This window comes from Notolepis coatsorum (genome assembly GCF_963971535.1).
Source record: "Notolepis coatsorum genome assembly, chromosome: 19".
NCBI classification, from domain to species: Eukaryota; Metazoa; Chordata; class Actinopteri; order Aulopiformes; family Paralepididae; genus Notolepis; species Notolepis coatsorum.
The window spans coordinates 48,954,508-48,977,478 of NC_140183.1; the positions used below are offsets into that span (position 1 = coordinate 48,954,508).

The following is a 22,971-nucleotide window of genomic DNA, read 5'->3' on the forward strand; positions in this document are numbered from 1 at the left end:
GGACCCGCGGTCTCACGCTGACTAGACTCTGGAGGCACCCGCCCACCTCTACCTCTGATTGGCTTACCATGACATTTTACTCAACCTCAGCCAATCGTCAGCATGTTTGTGCTTGGCTCGCGCACTGCCCACTAAACAAAGAAGGACAGAAAATGCCTCTCAGCGCAGAGATCTGTCTGATGAAAGAAACAGGTTCATTCATAGTAACGCGCCGCATTTTTTTGCAGTAACAGTAACGGCGTTATTAAGATTGGAAGAGTTGTTACTGAAAAAACTAACGCCGTTACTTATAGCGCCGTTATTCCCATCACTGGTGGTTTGTCCACCAAAAAGACGCCAAAAGATAGAAAAGAAACTAGCAGAGCCAGAACTGTTCAACTCCCCTGGAGCCACAGCCAGCAGAGAAGCCGGTTTACTTTCGCTTTCAAACCAGCTGCAGCCTGAGAACTGGAGTGTGAGGGGATGTAACACTAAAGATGGCGGCAACAACAAAGAATTGCTGCAAAATAAACATACATCTTAAAAAAATTATTAAAATTAAAAATGTAATACTCGATTTTTTTGTATCGAGTGATATGATATTGTTATCGATATCGTTATCGCAATATCATTTTTGCCCATATTGCCCAGCCCTAGTATATCAGATATCGGTAAAAAAGCCAATATCGAACATAGCTAGTTGATAAGAGTAATGATCCGATCCATAACTAAACAGTACTATAGACCACCAGTTTGCACTGTTGGACAATGGCCATTTGGTCAAGAAGTATTGAGATATCATCAAATGTTCTCCATTAGAGAGATCTTATTTTGTGTCGAACATTTAGCAGATCAAGTCACTATGCTTTAAAGATTTGGAATTCATCTTCGAGCCCCTGATTTAGAGGACTTGAATTGTAATCAGAAATCTACATAGTCTACATGCAATCCAGCCAGAATGATGTACACGCGAGTCAATAGAGATGGGGAGGAGAGGACAACAGTTTAGCAGATGTAGTCAACAAGAACAGCCACGATGGGAGAAGTAAAATGGAAGTGTGATGTTGTCTCATTACATCCCCTTCTCATGATCACATCTAAAAGAAAATGTTTTATTATGACCCCCCTCCTCTTCTGAACCTGCATTTAAATTAGTAACTCACAAATATTCTGGGGATTCCATTTAGCCTGCGTTCTAGCACCACCTCCGCTCCTTTCCACCGTCTGCAAAAAGGGTCAGGTGGGATTTACGGATTCTCGCGAGTGACCGATGATTCTCAGCAGGGTTTTCACATGAAAACACGAGAGGCTGCCTGGCCGGGTTACATTGTTGCCGTTACCTGTTGACCCGCCGTGGGCACTTGTCGGGCTTGATGTCCACCTCGTAGTGGAACACATCCATCTTGGGGATCTCCACCTCGAAGTAGTTGGCCAGCAGCTTGATGGGCTTGCCCACGGTGCCCATGCCCGGCCGGCGGGGGGCCTGGAACACCTGCTGCAGGGGTGGGGGGAAGGCCCCCATGGGCACTGGACAGCCAGGCAAGAGATCATAGAGATGGGCAGGATGTTCATGGGGTTGGAGGATAGGAATATGAGTATGGGGGTGGGGTAAACAGTGGTAGAGACAAGTTGTAGGGGGGGGGGGGGTACATGCAAATGTAGTGATTTGGACAGAAGTAGCGAGGGTAGGAGGATGTCAGATGTGGACATGGGCAGGGGACGGCCGGGGGAAAACCAGAAGAAGTTAAGTATAGGAGGCGATGAAAGTACACAGAAGGATGTGGTTGTGGACGGCCGAAGACAGTGTGCAGGGGGTGGCAAGAAATGTGGCCACGCGGCAGGAAGGAAGCGCAGGCAGGGGCCAAGAGGGCACGGTGGGCAGGAAGGAAGCGCAGGCAGGGACAGGAAGAGGGAGAGGGAGAAGAGGAAAGGATGGAGACCGGGTTGAGGTAACAGCGGTGGGAAAAAAACGCGGGACCGGTCGAGGGGAGCGGAGTACGAAAGAGATGAGGTAAGAGAGGGGGACGTGAGAGGAGGATATCGACAGGGAATAAAGAAGGGGAGGAGGAACAAAGAGATTAGGGGGAACGGGGGGAACATGGGGAGAGGAGAAAGAGAGGGACGGTTGAATGAGAATCAAGGACAGGGGGAGGAAGAAGAATACATTAGGGTAACGCTCGCAGACACTGGACAACGACAAGACAAATTCATTCAAGACTACTTCAAGAAACTTCACATAAAAGATGCTCTAGAATAGATAGAATGATCCGTGTCAAATATGCTCTCAGTAGTAGGTTGGACATTTGATTATAACCTTTAGGCTTAGACTAGGAAAAGCATGGGAGGGAGGGGGCAAACTCGTAGGCCTATCAGGTGAGATTTAATTCACTGGTGTGTGTGTGTGTGTGTGTGTGTGTGTGTGTGTGTGTGTGTGTGTGTGTGTGTGTGTGTGTGTGTGTGTGTGTGTGTGTGTGTGTGTGTGTGTGTGTAAAAAACAAGACTGGGCTGGTCAAGGAGGTCTAGGGGAGAGGGGGTCCCAGGCTAGCCATGACTCCTGCCTGAGAGGGGCCCAGTGTCTTAACCTCTGGCTCCCTGGAGAACAGCCCCCCTCCACCACAACAAAGACCCCAGCTGCCCGGCTCCTCCATCTCTCACTCACACACACACAACAGTGAGAGAGGGAGTGCCCCGGCTACGGTGAAAAACACAGTCACACACACAAACATGGGGGGCCCCCCTCAACATTCCCAGCCTCACCATGGAGACACCAGGGCAACACAGCATTGTCATGGAGATCAGGAGAACCTGTGTGTGTGTGTGTGTATATGTGTGTTTGGCGCAGACGTTTTGGGGGAGATGGGGTGCCACTATGGTGGCATTAGGTTAGAGGGACCTTGGCCTTTTTGCCCGTGTGATATTTATGTTTCCACACCAAGGCTCCTGCCATCAATCTCTCATGGAGTGGAAGAGCTCTCTGCTTTAAAGAGTTGCTGTGGAAATCCAAAGACCAGACATGCCACCCAGTCACATATCCACTAAGCTCACACAAACCCAAAAAATGACATGAACGATCATGCCACCGGCCAGGAAAATATAGGTTCTCCGTTTGGTGTGTGCGTGCACATGTTTCAGTGTGTATGTGTGTTTCCGTGTGTATGTGTGTTTCTGTGTGTAATGTATGCATGCGAGTGTGTAGCACCAAGGACTTCGTGGCTCACAAATAACAACATGGTCAACGGACACAGTAAACACAGACCCTACTAGGCATGTGTTGATTACATGCGGTGTGCATGTGTGTGTGTGTACGTACACACGTCACCCTTGCGCCAGTGAAGGCAGATGGTGAGAAGTGGAGCCAGGGCTCACACACATATCCCCAGACAATAGCCGTCTTCCCCTGGTGATGGGCGCTAAAGCAGACAGCCCAGCCGCGTCACCTCCCTGCTCACACTACATTCGATTAGAATGCGGAGGGGGGAAATTCAGACTTCCTACTGGGTGAAATAGAATAAAACGGCCCGTCAACTACCAACTCTGTTGGTAAGTACATTAGCTAGCGTTATATGTCGTTGTAAACACACACACACAAAATTTAAGAAAAAAATTGCCAAAAAGGTTTAGCGTGAGCATCCTATTTCCCCCCCACGGCACGTAGCTCGAACACACGCAGGTCGGGATGACCCGTTTCCCCACTTCCAACTTCCCACCTCCGACCACCTAAACGAACGCAGCATCAGTGCTCCATCCCTGCATCACAGTCTCTTAACCAACACCCACCCTTGGGTTACAACAACCTAATCTGACTCACACTCAAAAGACTCCATCTCCAGCGAGCGCTTCCGGGGCTTCTCAGATGGACACCAACCTTAACTAGTCCAAAAGTTAACCGCTTTTGAGGGAAGAGTTAACACAACAGTTGAAGGCCGAGTGGTGGACGGTGACGGATGTTTACAGCGCGCTCCCACCCCACCATGACGGGAGGTAGCAGGAGGCCAAGTGCAAGAGAAGAGCGCACAAATACACATCGATTGTTTTGACAAAAACGACTTGGCCTCCCTAGTAATTGGCTGTTTACCCGTGAGCCAAAACATGGCAGTCGGATCAAACTCAGGAAGAGTGCATGTTGAAGCACATCAAACACAGAAACACGAGTCTTTGAAGATGGGAGGGCCCCTCCCTCTCATTCTAAAAACCAAAAAAACCAAGCCATTGCATTGAAGCACTACAGTCAATAATCACGATGGACAGCTAATCTAAGTCAGACAGGCTACATTTGTTTAATTTTTTTTTTTTTTTTTTAATTAATCTAAATAAAACACAAGCTAGAGGTATACAACCAGTTCTAACAAAACTACATTTGTAAGACTGACCACGTTGGGATGCCAAACATTTGGGTTTGACGAGAGCTTCAACAGTTCCATCTAGACCTCCCAGACTAGCTGGACAATTACTAGCCAGTGTTTTATGGGTCCTACACACCTCAATGTCACCCAAGAAGCCTGCCAAATCAAGACCATCATCACTCATTATCTACCTCTGGACTGCTATAACAGGGGCTGATGTTGAACTGGAGGATGCAGATCAAGATAAATAAATGCATTGTAAACATTTGTATGTGAAGTCAGTGCGGTCGGACCTCGGCAGTCCAGGTGTGGATATTTCACGATTGTGGATTATTTTTAGTTAGATGTAAATGAATAATTCATCCATCACTGCAGATGTTAGGCCTCACTCATGTCCTAAATGTGTGAATTTAAAACAACGCGTTAGAGACAACATACACTGTCTAAAAGATTGTAAATAAGAAATGATAATAGTTCAAAGTGAGCGTGTCTGTGTGGGAGGGGGCATCGCTGCGGGGGTCATGGTCCAGTGTTTGGGGTGGTGGGTGTGAGCGGTGCAGCCAGCTGCTGCTGCTTGAAGGCGGGCTTTACCTCGTGCCTCCTCGCTGGAGATTCCCACGACCTCCGTGCCCCCGCCCCTAACCCAGGACATTGTCACTGGACCAAAAGGCCTGTCTATCGCTAATAAATCTGGATAAATTATTTCGTTTTATACAAAGTGACCTGTATGTTGAAAGCCAAGACAACCACCCGCCTATCCCCACGTTGCAAATGCACCAGCCAAAAGTACAGCACCCTGAAGCAGAGAGGGCACGGTGGCCCGTTTTCACATTGATGCCAGAGACAAGTTAATATTGATGCAATTGTTCAGGTAACCCGGGGACGAGCGATAAAAAGGTAGACCTACCAGCGCCAGACGGTCCCGGCTCCATCCCATTCACTTAGCCGCGCGAGTACGAGCTAACTAGTCCAGGGTTGCAGGACCACAACGCCGGGGCCCCTTCAGGCTGGAAGCGGTTCACACTTCCAGCCCCCTGCCCCCTGCTAGAACCCCCATACCCGCAGATGAGTTGAGGCTAAACGGCGATGGCTCTCTGTCTGGTGACCCAAGAGCCAATAATAACGACAGACTGGAGGACGACAGAGTTGGTATTCAGTCGTGTTACGGTCGGCGTTGGAAGCGGTTTCCCCGGGCAGATTGATCAGATTGTCCGCGGCGCTGTGGTTTCTTGACGGACTGCTGTGCTCCTGCTCAGGATTCTCCAGCGGAACAAAAAAGGCACAGCCCATCACCCCCGAAAACCTGCAGCTTCTTCTCTGTCAAAGATAGATGCAGTCAGAAATGTTGTTCAAGTTACAGTCGCCCTCTTGAGGCGAGCGGTGGAACAAACAAACCACTGCACTTCCGCGTTACATGGAGCTAGCTCAAAATACCGTGTTGCGGTGGTCTAGATTTGGCAAATGTCAAGAAGGTGGTAGATATTCGAGAATAATCTAAAATTAAAAGTTTACTCCTCTCCTATCAAGATACAATCCATACAATATACACAATCAAAGCACAGTCAAAAATAAATATATATTTTTAGTTGATCCAGATACCACACAGATCTAAGTGGGGGCAGGAAGTTGTCACTCTTGCAATACGTCACTTACTCAATGAGGAAGAGAACGTCATCGTAAAAGCTGTGAGTTGGAAGGTCTGAAATGTCTAAACAATTATAGGTATATGATCTATAAATCATCGTGCTGGTCAATAATTTGAACGAGGTCAACAATAACCGTTATGTACAGGGATTTGCCTGACGATTTGTGACTTGGTTCGTGCTTGTTTTAGCTCATTAGCCATATTTTCTCTGCATGTCTTAAAGCTCAGCTGTCTGCTACGGAAATCCACATGACTGCTGATTTATAATTGGATGTTATTTTCAGCGGATGTGTGAACAAGCTATATATATATATGTCTAATTTGCTGTATCTTTAATCAGTCAGTGTTATGTTAAACGAAATTCATAGCTACACGTCATTGGTGATTTTTCAGGTCTTAACGTTATTGTCTAACCTTTGCGCTAGTAGAAGTTGCATTGATTGATTGATTGATTGAAAACTTTATTAACAGATTGCAGAATGGGTACAATACAGTACAGCTCAATACACACAATTGTTAAGGGGATGCAGACCAGAGAAAGGCTTTCGTCTTGTTTACATCAGGGTCCCCCATTTTCAATTCATCAGGTATTGATCCATGGCCTCTGATTAGTCCATGCTTTTTCATACAGAAGATGTCGTGGATAAGGGAGGGTGAACTAAACCTCCTTGAGAAGCTGTCAGCCAACATACTGAAGGTACAGTAGTAGCCTAGGTCTAAACTAAAGCAAGATCATGTTGTTCTATGAGAGTGGGTTTCTCTCATTTATCTCTAGTTTACCGTTAATTTATCCAGAAAATAGTGAATATGCAGCAGTGTATATACTGTGCTTATACACAGGAAAGTGAGGAGAGAGAAATGTCATGTGACATCACAGCAATTCCAATCCATCCAGTCTTCTCTAACAGGCATAATTTAGTCTATTCAACCACTGGAATATTCCAATATAATGTGTGTGTTTGTACAGTATATTATATATATATATATTTTTTTTAATTATTTTTAATGTATGTATTATTTTACAAGTATGCTATATTATGAAGTGGTACAAATTGACTGCAACACATTATTGTTGACAGCCAATGTGTCCAATGTCCAGGTTTGTCTCCTCTAAACCCTGCTGTGTCTCACAGGCTGGTCCGATGCCTAAACATGTGGCCTTCATCATGGATGGCAACCGGCGCTTCGCCCGTAAGAAGCATGTTGGGCGGCAAGAGGGACACACACAGGGCTTCAACAAACTGGCAGAGGTGCGGATTCAACCTTTATCTTGGGGCTGGTGGGCAATAAAGCCAGCATATCTTCTGTCCGTCTCAGACCCACTCCTATCCGAGCTCCGGGAGGGTCATCGAGGAGAAGCCACCTTTTCTCAGTCCTTGCCCCACAATGGTGGAACGAACGCCCACCCCAGTTAGGACAGCCGAAACCCGTCCAATATTTCGATGTCGACTAAAGACTCACTTCTTCAACCATTATCTGAAATGATGAATCTAACCCTAACTAACTAACCTTAATGCACTTGTCCTAATATAGTAACCTATACTGTAGCACTCAACACTTTGATGAACATTGTTACTCAGCTGATAAGAGTTGTGCCCTTCCTGATGACTTGTCGTACAGAACCTGTAAGTCGCTTTGGATAAAAGCGTCAGCTAAATGTAAATATCTCAATATTTTTCTTAGTTTGATGGGATTCAACGGTATTTCGTTTTCCAGTACAAATTACAATGTGATATGACATATTTTTGATATCTTTTATCTTTATCAATTGTCATGGTGCTATTTCATTCAAAATGGTCTATCTTCTAAAATTAACTTAAAAATGTACAATATGTATATTCTACATGATATATTATATATCGTGGACAACGGTATAATTAAAATCCATACCTTTGCATGGCTCCATGACGGTATGCCTTCATATTATGTCTACCTCCCAGCCCTACCTCTAGCATGGACCATTGAGACCATGAGGCTAAGGGGGTTCCAGAAATATATTACTGGACAGATTTTTTTTTACATGACTAGCAGTGAGAGTACTTATCTAGAAAACTACTCAAGTAAAAGTAAACGGGTAGCACAAAAAAGTACTTAAGTATTCAGTTGCAATTTTGTGCATTCTCCAATATTGCAAATATCTTTATTTCAATCACTATGAAGGTTTGAAGACTGTACCTTAAAAAAATTTAAATAATCAGATCAACAATGCTTGCATCAGTTATGTCCAAAACTGTTGTACTGTAAATAACGCATCTCATTGTACTGAGTGTTTTTATGACAAACTTGAGTATAAGTAAAATTAGATTTTTTTAATGAGTAGTCAACGAATATTTTTACCTAAAAAAAATTATTTGTGATTTCAATACATTTTTACCCTTAGACGCTCCGCTGGTGCTTGCAGCTGAGCATCCAAGAGGTCACTGTGTACGCCTTCAGCATCGAGAACTTCAAGCGCGCCAAAGACGAGGTGGAGGGGTTGATGGAGCTGGCCAAGCAGAAGTTTATCAGGCTGTTAGACGAACAGTGAGTATCAAATCAAAATCAGAATTTGTGGTACTTTTCTGAATCCCTTAGGGAAGTGTATTTTCTTCTTTAAAACCGGATTGATCGTGATCTGAGAGAAAAGCTTCGAGTTGATCGTTTAACCAGTTATTCCAGAATCTTTGCTTTGACGGGATAGCTTGGATATTGGTCAATAGTTATCTAAATTACTTCTATCTCCACCGTATGTAATGGAAGAACATGAGCTATTTTCCAGATGCTAGGAAGGAACTATACATGATTACAAGTTACAACAAAAGATGATATATTTGTGTTATTTGTTCTGTAAATAATGGAGCAGCTAACTTCTGGTCTGTAATACTTCAAAAACAACACACACTGGGAGAGAAAGGCTGCAAGGAAAATTGAGAGGCTTTGTATAATTATTATCAAATAATTGACCACCATTGACAAAGTGCCTATTAAAGGCTTAATACATCTCTTTCTGCTCAGATATTACACCATTTAATTTGACATGTATAGGTAAAGAAGTAATAGTCTTGCTCTTGTTCTAATTGACTGCCTTCCAACATTTTTAAGGATCTGAATAGCTAGTATCAAATTCAGATAGTAATTCATTTTAGCATTCCTTACCTCAGATGTACATTTATTTCTAAATTGCCTAAATAAGGACCAATGAGAAGTGTCTCCAGAGTGTCTGGCAAGAGACCAGGCTTTTCCCCTTTCTCTAAATAAATCGGATACATCAGGTGAGAACCATCTATCTTTTATCCATTTTTTTTTAAAGGAGCATGTTTATTAATAACAGAAGGAAAATCCAAAGCTATTTCGACATTGGGGATGTCAGGAGTGTAGTGGATGTCGCTGTAAAATCCTGATCATTAACCCTTTAATTGCCGTTGACGCTTTTCAGCGTCATTCCCCGCCATGCTTATTCTGCCGATGACGCTGTACAGCGTCATTGATATCAATATTTCAAAAATCTGTGATCGAAATCATATTTCTCCCCCGGAGACATTATATGTACTGGGCCCTATTCCCCGTACCTGGTTCAACTAAGTCGATCAAGAGTCCCATTATCCAGATTCAGTTAACCCGATGTTTGAAGCCGGGATTTTCCTGTTCCTCGAAGGTGGATTCAGTCTCGTTAACTCGAACCAGACTTGAGACCCAGGATAAGTGCGCGCGGCCGCTTCAGTTGAAAAGCCAGCACTTATCGATAGCAGAGATCCTGATTTTCTAACGGCATTGATTGATTAATTGATTTAAAACTTTATTAACAGATTGCAGTACGGCTCAATCGCCTCGCCGACAAGTTAAATGCGTTATCTATAGGCTAATTTTAAGTCCCTCATTACCTCAATCAATCAGATTATATTTCTTTAAACTTGCCTGCTGGCAGTAGGTTTATGGATTGAATAATCAAATGAGATCTTGCTAGCGAAAATAATGAGTTAAACTGTTATACAGAATAAGGATACGGCTCTCTTACCCATTGATTGATGTATGGTGGATCTTTTACTTATCTGCACTGTGGTGTAACGGTTTCTGCTTTTGACTTTCACGCAGACGGCCCGGGTTCGAATCCTAGTCTTTTCCTTCTTTTTGCAATGTAGGAATAATTCAATTTGGTGCACGTTGAGAGCTATATAAAGAATGACATCCTCAATGCATGTAGATTTATAATATTTTAACTTAAAACTAGGCTACTTTTGCGTATAATCATTAATATTATATTCCAAAAAATTATTGGAAACGCGGGGTTTCGAACACCGGTTGCCCGGTTGCCAGGATTGAGCACTACCGCTGCGCCACTGTGCCAGACGGGATAGATTCATTGTTTATCCATTAATGTACGAGAGACCTGTGTTTAGAATATTTTTTCTTTTGAATGAAGTTTTATCTCTTTATTCTCAAATGCATTAATGTGACGTCAACGGCTCATTCAATTTCTCAAATCCGTCAAACAGCGCATCTCATCAGACATTTTAATCCCAGTTACAATATCACACAAAATCCACAATCCACGCATAGACACTTCAATTCTATGCTTGAATGAAACACAATCCGGGCGCTCCGTTAAGCAAATCTACAGCGGAGGATATATGAAACTAATCGGAGCCAAACGGCCGATAGGTTTCATTCATTAAAAATATTCCCGCGGGATTCACATTTGCAATGCGCCGTTATTAAAATAACCACATGCAGCGTGTATCGCGACTCCGAGCGCCGTATATGACGTGCATTATTTTATTTAGGACAAAGTAAATCTATAGGCTCAATATGATTTATTATCAGCATTTAGTTCTATTATTATACATTTCAGAAGCCCCCTCTAGGAAAACGAAGCACAGAAACATAATTCAGAATGGTATAATGGGATCTAGACTGAGAATCATTTCAGGAAGCGAGCTGTCATTTATTTGCGGGGGCATGGCCATGGTTCATCCGGCTAACTGAAGTTAACCCTGCTCCCGACCAGGCTCAAACTTTTTGATCTGTTGTCATGGTGATTTGGACAATCGCGCGTCGGGGAATGGGAAGGTCCGGCTTAAGTCAGGCTTGACTGGAAATTATCCGGCTAACTCAGTTATCCAGGTACGGGGAACGGGGCCCTGGTGAGCCCCTGTCAACTCTCTAATGGTTCAAGAGCGCCATCTGGTGGCCGATCGGCAGATCGCCCAGGGCATAAACAGGGAAGTGGACGCTGGTGCTCATTTCAATTTGGTCCGATCACTCGCTATAGGTCCCGGGACTCGAGCTCGATACAATGGATATCGATCCGTTGCCAATAACTCGATAAACAACATGATTTGGACGTATATACTATTATACAACCTGGAAATGGATCGGGTATTTCTATATCCCATAATAGAAAAAATTCTGTTCCACGCTCATCTCCCAACGGCGCGAGGAAGCTACGGTGAGTTTCAGCGTTATTTTGTAATGTCTTCTATACTAACTGCTCCAATGATCATATCACCCACACTAGATGAATGATATAACGTTTCCCACGGAATTATAAACGACCCCCTGCCCATCCGGTCAACATCAGATGATGCGTAGTAACTTCTAGAACCACGTCCAGTTGAAATTTTTTATCTCGCGCCGATTGCTATCGAACTGTATTTCATCATCAATATAATGCATTTGGAGCTATAAATCACGTTCTGGAGAAAGCTGCAGAAAACGATAAAAACATACTTATACTTAGGGCGGCTACGTGGCGCAGTGGGCAAGGCGCTCGCAACGAATGCTGGAGACTAGGCTCGAACAGGATGCTTCCTGTTCGAGCCCCGCTCTCCACGACGCTGAAAGATCGAGCCGCGCAGGTGAAAAGATGCGACGGCTGTTACCTCGAGTATCGGAGGGGACTCGTGCTATGTATGACTTAGTCCACATTGCAGCCGGCTTGTGGGAGGCAAGAAACAACGTTCGAAGACGGGGGAGGGTTGAATTGAAAAAAAAAAACCATACTTATACTTTAGACCATATTTTAGTATGAATATGTGAATGAAAAAGTATAACGTTGCTACACCCTGACCAATAGATATAGGACTTTGAATGGGCCATGGTAATGTCAATTTAGCAATACAATTTAAAAAGTTATAGCCCTGCAAAGAAGGGGAACTTCTCCATGTTAAATAGGGCTGGCGAGGGATGGTAAATTATGAATTTAACCCCGGCGATCAAAGGGTTAAAGTTCCTCAGATTTTCTTTTGGAGATGGTATGCGATTGCGTTTTCTTTTTTCTTTTTCTAATGCATGCTGTAGGGCAGTGATCGCTTATTCCCAACTCAAATACTCTGCAATCAGAAATTTGGCACATCTATTTGAGGAAATCATATGAATTAGAGTATTGGTCCACCTAATTTTGGCAGCTATTTTCATTTTAGTTTTAGTCTTAGTCATGTGTCAAGTGCTCCTTTTTCGGTTTCATCATATTTAGTCATCTTCATTTATTTTTCGTTTAGTCCGTTTTAGTCAACTATAGGGCTGCAACGATTAGTCGACATAATCGACGATGTCGATTATAAAAAAATCGTCATCGAGGAATTGTCGATTAGTCATTAAAAAAATAAAAAATAATTATATATATATATATATTTTTTTGCACTACCTATTTTTGTGAAAGTGGCTTCTCAGCTCTGGTCCAGCCAGCTGAAGACTTCTTAGCTTAACATAACAGACCGACAGTAAGTTTGGGGGAACTAATGGGATAACTGGGGATGTTGTTTGGTCCTGACAAGAGTCTCAAAGCAACTCTGAGGTCATGCTCAATGTCCAATCTGTTCCTCTGCTCTGTCTTCAGCTGGACCAGAGCTGAGAAGCCACTTTCACAAAGATAGGTAGTGCAAAAAAAAATAAAATAAAAAAAAAATATATTTATTATATTATATTTTTTATGTAATTGTTTTTCGATTAGTCGACTAATCGAAAAAATAATCGACAGATTAGTCGACTACCAAAATAGTCATTAGTTGCAGCTAGGGATGGGTACCGAATTCGGTACTTTTGAGGTACCGAACCGAAACACGTCGGTACTACCGAGTATCGAATCAAGTGAGAAAAAAAAATATAAAAAAAATAAAAATAAAAATTATTCATTTTTCTTTTTTACTTTTTTTTTTTTTTTTTTTACTTTTCTCTTTTCATGTCAACGTTCACACGCACAATATATGCTTACCTAGGATTTGACTTGATTCAACAACAAAGCAGTCGGAGCAATGACAAGCCGAAAACTGTCGAAATTGTAGTTATTTGAAGTTTGGATTTTTTTTTACGACTGAGGTAGGTAAATAAAATTTTGACAGTTTTCGGCTTGTCATTGCTCCGACTGCTTTGTTGTTGAATCAAGTCAAATCCTAGGTAAGCATATATTGTGCGTGTGAACGTTGACATGAAAAAAAAAAAAAAAAAAAAAAAAAAAAAAGTGTTTTTTTATTTTATTTTTATTTGTTTTTAAAGTACCGAAAAAAGGTACCGTTGGGTACCGGTATCGATTCACAGGTACCGGTACCGGTATCGGTTCAAATGTGAAAGGTACCCATCCCTAGTTGCAGCCCTAGTCCACTAAATGTCTGAGCATTTTAGTCTTAGTCAGTTTTTGTCTCAATTTTGTCTTTTTTGTTTTAGTCTAGATTTAGTCGACAAACGGATGACATTTTTGTCTATTTTTAGTTAACAGAAAAAAACTTGTCAGAAATAGTCAACATGGAACATTTTCTGATTTAAATTGCGTATTTATTTTTTAACCTAGGGGAATCTGAGTCGGTGGCACAAGTGATACACAGGAAGTATATATGTTGGTGTAGACATGGTCCAATGTATTGTTGCTCCTACAGTATATGTTGGTGTAGACATGGTCCAATGTATTGTTGCTCCTACAGTATATGTTGGTGTAGACATGGTCCAATGTATTGTTGCTCCTACAGTATATGTTGGTGTAGACATGGTCCAATGTATGCATCAAAGAGAGCATTACGGATGTGGTGACGTTGTTTCTGACCAGAGAGACGACGCTGAACTCTGTCTGTCTTCTGTGTCTTTCCTTTCTCTCTGCCATGTCTGTCCTCTCTCTGCTGTGTCTGTCCTCTCTGTCATGTCTGTCCTCTCTCTCTCTGCTGTGTCTGGCAGCGGTTTATTCTATAACAGGATACTGTAAACTAAGTAAACAGAACACACAGTAGTACTAGTAGTAGTACACACTGATTGCAATCTGCTTGCATAAAAACATTATATTAAAATCACATTCTGAGGTCAGTGTTAAAGTGCCACATGGAAGAGGTCTGGTTAGTGGTTAGAGTTAGAGGTGGTCTAGGTCTGGTTAGGGTAACTTAGGGGTAGTTAAGCATTCATCATAATTTATTATTATTATTTAGATAGATGGATGTAAAGGGCTAGACCAACTCTTAACCCCTATCCGGACCTAGACCACCTCTAAGTCACAACCCTAACTTGGGGGTTAAAGTTAGATGTGGTCTAGGTCTGGTTAGGGGTTAGAGTTAGAGGTGGTCTATGTCTGGTTATACTGATCCGATACCAGTGCATACATAAAAAAAAAAAAATATATATATATATTATATAAATTATAAAAAAAATTCTCTTTTCTTTTTTACAGCTACTGTTTTATATATACTGTTTTTTAGTAATAACTAGAAAGTAATGGTATTTATTCAACAACAGGTGATTGTATAGATTAGTATTAGTATCATTAATTGACAACTAAGCTCAATGAGTTCACCCACGGAATGGTTGTTGGTACATTGGTTCCGCACGGACATTATACGTTGTTGCGCACTTCCTATCCAGGCTGCTCCGTTTAGGGTTGCTACTGCAGGCACTGTTGTGATTTTTAATGCAAAATAAATATTCAACATTCTCTTTTGAGACTCCGCCTCAGACTCTTATCATTTGGCACTAAAAGCTAAACATTGTCACCGGTATGGCTGTCTGCATTATGTCATTAATTGTGTGCGAGAGGTCAATCAGTGACCACATGTCAAAATACTTCCCAAAGGTCAGTGAATACCACGATCACAACACCAGAGGGAGCTCCACAAATCATGTTAAACCCAGATTCGGCTCAAACAAGGGACTAAACACGTTTCGCAATTATGCCACATCAATGTGGAACGCCCTACCCAAAGCTGTAAAGGAATGTGAATCACTACCCACTTTCAAAACCACTCTCAAAGAACACCTACGGGAGACTGCAATTCGAAACTGGCCCATGCAAATGTTCTAACCCAACCCCCTCCAATGTACAGTAAATTACCAAGTATGGCTTTGTCAATATTCCAATGTACAGTTTTGCTTGTAAAGTTTGAGAACCCCTGCTATAGAGGAATCACTGTCAGACTTATTTAACCATGATTCAGTTAGCACTAAATATCAAGATCAATATGAGAGACCAGAATTTTAAAGTGATCCATATTCTGGCTCCTTATGTTCAGATGAATTAGCCCCAGGCCTTTCCTATTTCTAAAATAATGTGGATTAAGGCAGACTGGGGTATAATCTTATTCAGGTGTGAGTGGAAGGTAATTGGGAAACTGTTACTAAATCGGAAGAGCTTGTAGTAGGCCTATGTAATGAGAGCTGATGTTTTGTCCAATCAGTGAGCCTAACTCGAATGTGAGACACAGTAATAGTGATGTGGACAGCAGGGGGGGCTAGAAATGTCAGGATGCGTGTGATATCAGGAGGTACAGTAAATTACAATAATAACAACAACCTGTTATTGTTAACAATACTGTTATTGTAGTTATCAGGTATTGTATGCCTTACAGAAATCATCTGTTTGGACAATCATAATACTAATACTAATAAACATTATTTGTATAGCACCTTTCATACAATAATTGCAGCCCAAAGTGCTTCACAGCAATGATGTAGACACAAAATAGACATTGGCATAAAATGAGCATAAGATTGGTGTAACTGAGGGGTACAATTCCCTGACTGTATTGTTAGATATGATACTTACTACCACTACCTCTTGTACTTTAGACTCTGGCCACCCAGTACTAGGTATAAATAATTATGATAAACACTCCCACCTGATGAAACGGATCCAACACAAATGTACCAAGTCGAAAGTCTGCGTTTATTAATAATACATAGCAAAAGGTATGTACAACGATCACTTAATTACATTTATGATTTGAAATAGTATGCACTTTTATGGCAAATGAGTATTCGTAGGTAGATCAATATCGAATGTCCAATCTCTGATTGCGCAGGAAGCAAATATACAACCTGGAATATTTAGGGAACAATAGCAATGATACTTGAATGATTATATAGCTGGATACACTAGGGGAAGGTTCCGACTGCTTGTAGGACAGCTGGAGGGGGGGGGGTAGAGTCTGGCTGTATCCCGTCTGGCCGAGGGTATCCTGGGAGAGCCCACAGTCGTGCGACCCGGTGCCCAGCGATCCTCGATCCACAGATGAAAGCAGTTGGACTCTCTGTGGCCGGCGTCCTCCGGTCCACGATGGAGAGACGTGAGGCGACCTCGTCGTGTAGAGCGTCTTCTCACCTGTCGTCCTCTCCGGGGGGGGTATTTCCAACACACCGCAGTGTTGGCCTTTATCCATAGAATAATCAAAGTACTCAAAGCATAATCCAAGCCGGGGAAGGCTAGCCGTCGTCGGTAGAATAATCCAATATACAGGTCCACTCGCTCTTTGGCCTGGAGCTCCTCGGGTGCAGCTTCACGTGGGGTCAACCACCCTGGCTAAGCGTCCAGCTGATGCCCGAAACGATGGGGGTGCTGATTACTATAGAACTCTTACCGCACGAGGCACTACATATGAATAGACTATTATTAGCTTAATAGAATACGTCCAACTCGACGATATAGTGCCAAATATGACTATTCAAATATTAATATACACGATGTCTCAATGCCGATACTGGGCCGAATTGGCCTTACTGCCCACACGTGGTTCGCGGGGAGGCTTTTGCGTCTGTCACTCTGTTGGAGGGTAAGGAACTGGACTAAAAGAAAGCTCTACTTTAATAGCGCAGTATATATACGCACTATGAACAAATAGTACCATTAGTGGTGCGGTAGACATATTCCTACGCGGAACTAGGACTTGTCCATACATGTTGAGCGGTACGATTGAACCTGGTCTGAGGGGTATGGCGACCTGGCACCAAGGTCTCGTCCAATGGTAGAATGGAGACTATTATGGGATGTTCAGTAGACTAGAAGGGATATTCAATGCATATTGTACAAGGAATATACAAGGGATATCAGGGGATATACAAATACAATTAAATATATATATATAAATAAATATATATATTCGGTTTAATCTGATCCTTCAGAACAGCCGCCCCCTAATTGGTCCCAACCCAATTAGTTAAGCAGAGACAGATTAACCGCACTGTCCACCACTCAAGGGTTCGCTGTAAGGGTCAGTCAACTCACAAAGTCATAGGGTCATGGTCATCATCGATTGTGTCTGGGAGTCGGGGCAGTTCTATGAGCCTCGCCACAGGACGGGTGTAAATGCGCCCTTGGACGAGTACTTCAGCTGCTCGGACCTTGCCATCGGCACCGGTGATCACTTTGCTTACGCGGCCAGCCGGCCACATAGCTCTGGGTAGTGACTGGTCAATAATCATGACGACTGTTCCTTCCGTCAAATTGTCTCTCTCTTTTACCCACTTCTGGCGGGTCTGTAGAGACGGTAGGTAGTGCAGTAGGAAACTGCTCCAAAACTTGTCGGCTAATACTTGGCTGTACCTCCACATTCGTCGGCCGTTCGCTTCTTCAGGCCGGTACATTGTCTGGGGTAACGCGGGATCTAGCCGCCCCATCAGGAGGGTGTTGGGGGTGACTGGGTCGACATCTGCTACATCACTGGAGACGTAACCGAGGGGCTTTGAGTTCAATACTCCCTCAATCTCCGTGAGGACTGTCATTAGGACTTCTTCCGCCACAGTCTGGGCCCCAAGTACTGCGTACAGGGCTGTCTTTATAGAACGTACTTCTCGTTCCCAAGTTCCACCGAAGTGGGGTGCGTTTGGGGGGTTGAATTGGAAGTCAATCTGGGCTGGAGCGAGGTGGGTCTTAAGTTCTGGGCCCATAGCTTGGAAGCTCTCCCTCAGCTCTCTTTCTCCGCCTTTGAAGTTTGTCCCGTGATCGGACAATAATGTAGACGGTTTTCCTTTCCGTGATGTGAATCTTCGGAAGGCCATAAGGAATGAGTCTGCGCTCATGGTCGGAAGGAGCTCGATATGTATCGCTCTGGTGGTCATGCATTTGAATACAATACCCCACCGCTTCTCGGTGCCTCTTCCTTTCTTTATGTGCAGCGGGCCAAAACAGTCCATGCCTGTTGAGTGGAATGGCTTGTCGCCGAGTCGGAGGCGACATGGAGGTAGGTCAGCCATCCGTGGTAGGCTGGGCTGCGCGCGCCACTTTCGGCAGTCTAGACAGGTTCGCTGGAAGCGTTGCACCGCCTCTCTTCCTTGAAGTATCCAGTAACGACGTCTGATTTCCGCGAAGACTCTCTCTGCTCCTGCGTGGTGTACATCCTCGTCGTATTTCTTTATAATCAGCTCTGTGACCTTGTGTCGGCTGTTCAATACGATCGGGTACTTAATGTCATCCGGTAAATTGGGGGCTCTCCGCAGGCGACCACCCACTCTGATGAGGGTATGTGTGTCACTCTCGGGGGCCAGATGAATCAATCTGCTGTCTGATGGGACGGGCTTTCCTCCCTGTAGACAGTCTAGTTCATCGGGGAACGAGTCTCTCTGGGCTCGTTGCAGTAGAAGCAGTTCTGCTTCCTCGTAGTCAGCTGCTGACATATCAGCGGGGGACTTAATCTCTGGGTGGTGCCGCAGGAATGTCCGTTGCTGCGCACTCTCTATGGTAATGCAATCGTCTATGTTGGGGTCTGCGGAGACAACAGTGCTCAATCCACAGAACATGGGTTTCTTATTCTCAGCCTCCTCGTCACTTGCTTCCCTCGGGGTGGGCGTGGGCCAATCTCCTTCCGGGAGCTTGAGGAATGCTGGTCCGTCACTGTAGATGTTATGACGGGTTAAGTCATCTAGGGACATTCCCCGGGTGATGACGTCAGCTGGGTTGTGTTTTGTATCAACATAGCGCCAGTTTGCTTCTCCGGTTAACTCTCCGGTTAACTCTTGAATCTCAGTGACTCTGACTCCCACAAAGACTTTGTATTTGCATGAATCCGATTTGATCCAGGCGAGTACTGTCGTGGAATCTGACCACAGGATTGTTCTATGCACCGGAATGGTGAGCTCACGTTGGATGAGCGTGGCTAGATGCGCTCCTGCGAGGGCTGCGCAGAGCTCTAGACGTGGGATAGACTGTTGCTTGCGTGGGGCTATTCTCGAGCGGGCGAGGATGAATGCTGTGTAGATCTCTCCCCCCTCTTCTTGGGCCCGCAAGTAGGCTACTGATCCGTAGGCGACCTCGGAGGCGTCACTGAAGACGTGTAAATCCATTTTACATGTCTCTGGCCTCACCGTGGGTGGGAAGTAGCTTCGGCGTATATTAACGCCTGGGAGTGAGTGGAGTTCCATCTCCCACTCTCTCCAGGTGGATGTAAGGTGTGCGGGAATGGGGTCGTCCCAGCCCTGGTCCTTGTCCCACAATGCTCGTACAATCATCTTTGCCCTGGTGGTGTACGGTAGTATACATCCTAACGGGTCATATTGTCGGGCGAGTGTTCTGTACACACTCCGTCTGGTGGTCGGTATTGCCGTCGACCTTCCCTGTTCCGTGGTCAGGGGTTTGTGTCTATAGTGGAGCGAATCTGTTTTGAAGCGCCACACTAGTCCTAGTGTCATCTCTTGGGCTTCTCCTGGGATTGTGGCCATCCAGGTCTCGCTGCTCGCTGCCTTGTCCTCGGAGGAGAGGCTGCGCAGTACGTGCGGATCGCTGCTGGCCCACTGCCTGAGATCAAAGCCGCCTTTGATCAGAGAGGCGCGGAGTTTAAGTAGGAGAGCCTCGGCTTCTTCCTGGGTCGAAACGCTTTGTAGACAGTTATCTACGTAGAAGCTTCACACTGTGTCGGACCTCTTCGTCCGCTGCTGGGTCCTCTGCGACATGTCTCTGTAGTGCAAATGTAGCACAGCATGGGCTGCATGTAGTTCCGAAAGGGAGGACTTCCCATTGGTAGATGGCTGGGTGCTCATCTCCTGGCCTCTCTCTCCATAGGAACCGCAACAGGGGCTTGTCCTCCTCTACTAATCTCACCTGCAGGAACATCCCTTTGATATCCCCGCTGATAGCCACCTTGTCCTGGCGGAAGCGGAGTAGTACGCCTAGTAGGGAGGGGCCGAGTGTAGGACCGGGCAATAGCTCTTTATTCAGATTTTGGGATCCGATCTGGTAGCTGCAGTTAAACACGATGCGGTCTTTGCCGTTGTGATGAACCTTGTGGTGGGGCACGTACCACGATTCAGTCGTCTGGTCGGCCTCTTTAATGTCAATCTTTGTGACGTGTCCCGCTGTGATGAGCTTCTCAATCTCAGCGCGGTATACACTTTCTTGGGCGGGGTCCTTGGCTAAGCGCCGCTCTGTGTTTAGTAGGTACCGCTCTGTGGCGTCTTTCTTTGCGTGAAAGGTAGGCATCCCTTCCCGCCGCAGGAGTGGCGTGGCGTATCTCAACACGCCGCTGACTGGGACTCTCTTTGTTCCCGTCTCGAGGAGGTTAATGGCGTAGATGTCGTCTTTAGAGCGAATGTCTTTCTTTTCGTTCTTAAAGGGCATTTGTTCTAAGGTCCATAGCCTCTATACATGCTGCAGGAGTGCGGTGTCTCCCTCTGTGACTCGGGAGTGGAGACAGCTAGTGGCTGTGGTTCGGTTGAGAGATTTGGCGAGTGGGCCTTGGAGAGTCCATCCTAGGCGGGTCTCGACTGCTGCAGGACAGCCTCTGGGTCCGGTATGAACCCGGTCTATCGGGACAATGAGGTCTGCATGGTCGGAGCCTATCAACAGTGTCGGGGTAGCACCGTCTATGAGTGGGATCGGTAGCTTGCGTAGATGTACATATTTCTCCATCAGCTTGGCTACGGGGTATGTGTACCGCGAGAGTCCTATTTCTTGGCTGGTGAAAGCGTCTGTAATCCTGTACCGTCGCTCGGGCTGGCCGCTTGCTGCGATAGAGAATGAGACATTCTCGCCCTTTATCGTTTTCAAATCTCTTCTTATTGTCCGAATTGTCATTTGGTTTTCGCTCCCCCGCAGCCCTAGCTGGGCCGCAGCGGACGCGAGCAGAAGGGTCTTCTCTGACCCGTCATCAAGGACGGCGTAAGTGTCCATGACTTTATTCTGGTAGCTCAATGTCACACGGACTACCTTTAAGAGCACTCTGGCTCCGCTGCTGCTGGCGGGGTCGATGTACATGACGCTTGCTTTGCTGCTGGATGGTGCGGGTGGAGGCCGCCGTCTGTTACTGTCGTGGAGTATGTCCAGATGGGCTCCATCGCACCGACTGCACTTTTTCTTTAAGCGGCATTCGGCTGCCATGTGTGATCGCGCACAGCGAAAACAGCGTCTGTTGGACTTTATCCATTGACTCGCTTCCTCCGCATTCATCTTGGGGAATGAGTCACATTGTGACAGCCAGTGTTCTTTCTCACAGTAGGGGCACACTATCTTCCACTTCTCCTTTCTTGAGGGGGTACTGTGGCTCCTACTGCTTGGCACTGACTCCGATTGGTGCATGACAGTCACCGATCTTCTTCCATCATTTAGTCTCCTGGTTCCTTCTCTGGAGCCAGGGGTGCTCCGTCCGAATGTATCTAGCCGTAAGCTGCTGACTTCTCTCGCCAGGAAGTCGGCTAGATCGAGGAGGTTCGGTTCGGGGCCATTAGGGTCTCGGTGGTCTCTCTGCCGCCTAAAGCGCTCCTGTCGGGCGGGCGGTAGCTTCTCCAAGATCCTCTCTACATTTGAGTTGGCGTATAGTTCATGCCTACCCTTTTCCCTCTGCGCTCCCAGCATCCCTACCAGGGACTGCACTCTGATGGACAGGTCGTCCAGTGCTCGATTGTCTATTGCTGGGGGTAGGCGGTCGATGTGCCTGATCTCCTGGATCACGTAATCCCATATACGTCCATATCTCTGGTCCAACGCTACCAGCGCTGCGGTGTATGGGGTCGTGGAAGTGGCGTAGGCGAGCGCTATGTTGTGCGCGCGGGGTACCTTTTAAATGCTTCAGTAGTATCGCGTATTTATGGCGTTCATCAATGACATCCACCAACATTGTCTCCAGACACATGCGGAGCTCCGTATACTGGGCCCGGTTCTCCTGGGTGAAGTCTGGTACCATAGGTGTGCCAATGTATGACGCGGATTGTTGATACATCGACGAGCGTTGGGGGAGAGGCCTCCTAGGCGAGTCTCCTCCTGCTCCTTGGCGTGGGCTGGTACCGGCTGTGTACCATGGCCCGCTGGTCCAGGTGCTGTTCCTCGGTGCGGGTCGTGCGTCGTGCTCACCCGTGAATAGCGTCGGGGGTCTGTAGCGCAGCTCCGCGGGGGTATAGCCTGGGCTGTACTGGACCTCCTGGTCCGGTAGAGTACTGTGCTGTCGTCGGGCGTGGTTCTCCTCCTCTTCCTCTTCGTCTTCCGTTAGGTCATCCAGGGCTTGTAGTCTCTGATTTAGCCTCTCCGCAGTGTATGCTGCTCCTTCCCGGTGGCTGGGTCTCGCTTGGACCGGTTGGGGAAGGGGGTCTGCGGGGGGTATAAACCTCGTCTGTTGGTCAAGTTCAGGGTCGCTTACTCGGCTAGGGGATGCCGCCCTGGAGTGATGTTTAGACGAGTTCCTGGAGCCTCTGGTGGAGGGAGGGGGTGTTGTCCTTCTGATCAGCTGTTCTATTAGTTGCGCTTGTGCTCTGTCGCGCTCGGCTTCGCGCTTGGTGAGATCCGATTCTCTCTGGGCACCGGTGGCGGCGCGCTGGGCGTCGGCCCGGTCTCTTGCCATATTCTCTTCCATCTGAATGCGT

General features: G+C 45.6%; 2 protein-coding genes across 6 annotated transcripts in view; one reads left to right on the top strand and one right to left on the bottom strand.

The window, feature by feature from the left end:
- Positions 1–5,546, bottom strand: part of ago1 (argonaute RISC component 1) — a 40,352-nt gene extending 34,806 nt beyond the window's left edge. The window contains exons 1-2 of the mRNA XM_084335792.1: positions 5,230–5,546; positions 1,320–1,506 (exon numbers count right to left, since the gene is read on the bottom strand). Of these exons, the coding sequence (XP_084191918.1) occupies positions 1,320–1,506; positions 5,230–5,254 (212 nt within the window). The 5' untranslated portion in view covers positions 5,255–5,546. The remainder of the gene's footprint in view (positions 1–1,319; positions 1,507–5,229) is intronic.
- Positions 5,547–5,952: 406 nt separating this feature from the next.
- The window catches only part of dhdds (dehydrodolichyl diphosphate synthase), a 43,050-nt gene continuing 26,031 nt past the window's right edge, over positions 5,953–22,971 (top strand). For 2 of the 5 annotated variants that reach the window (XM_084335876.1, XM_084335880.1), the window contains exons 1-4: positions 5,971–6,044; positions 6,599–6,664; positions 7,101–7,217; positions 8,348–8,490. In XM_084335876.1, the coding sequence (XP_084192002.1) occupies positions 6,602–6,664; positions 7,101–7,217; positions 8,348–8,490 (323 nt within the window). In that variant the 5' untranslated portion in view covers positions 5,971–6,044; positions 6,599–6,601. Of the gene's footprint in view, positions 6,140–6,598; positions 6,665–7,100; positions 7,218–8,347; positions 8,491–22,971 lie in introns of all 5 variants that reach the window. The other 3 variants (XM_084335877.1, XM_084335878.1, XM_084335879.1) reach the window with 3 other exon arrangements.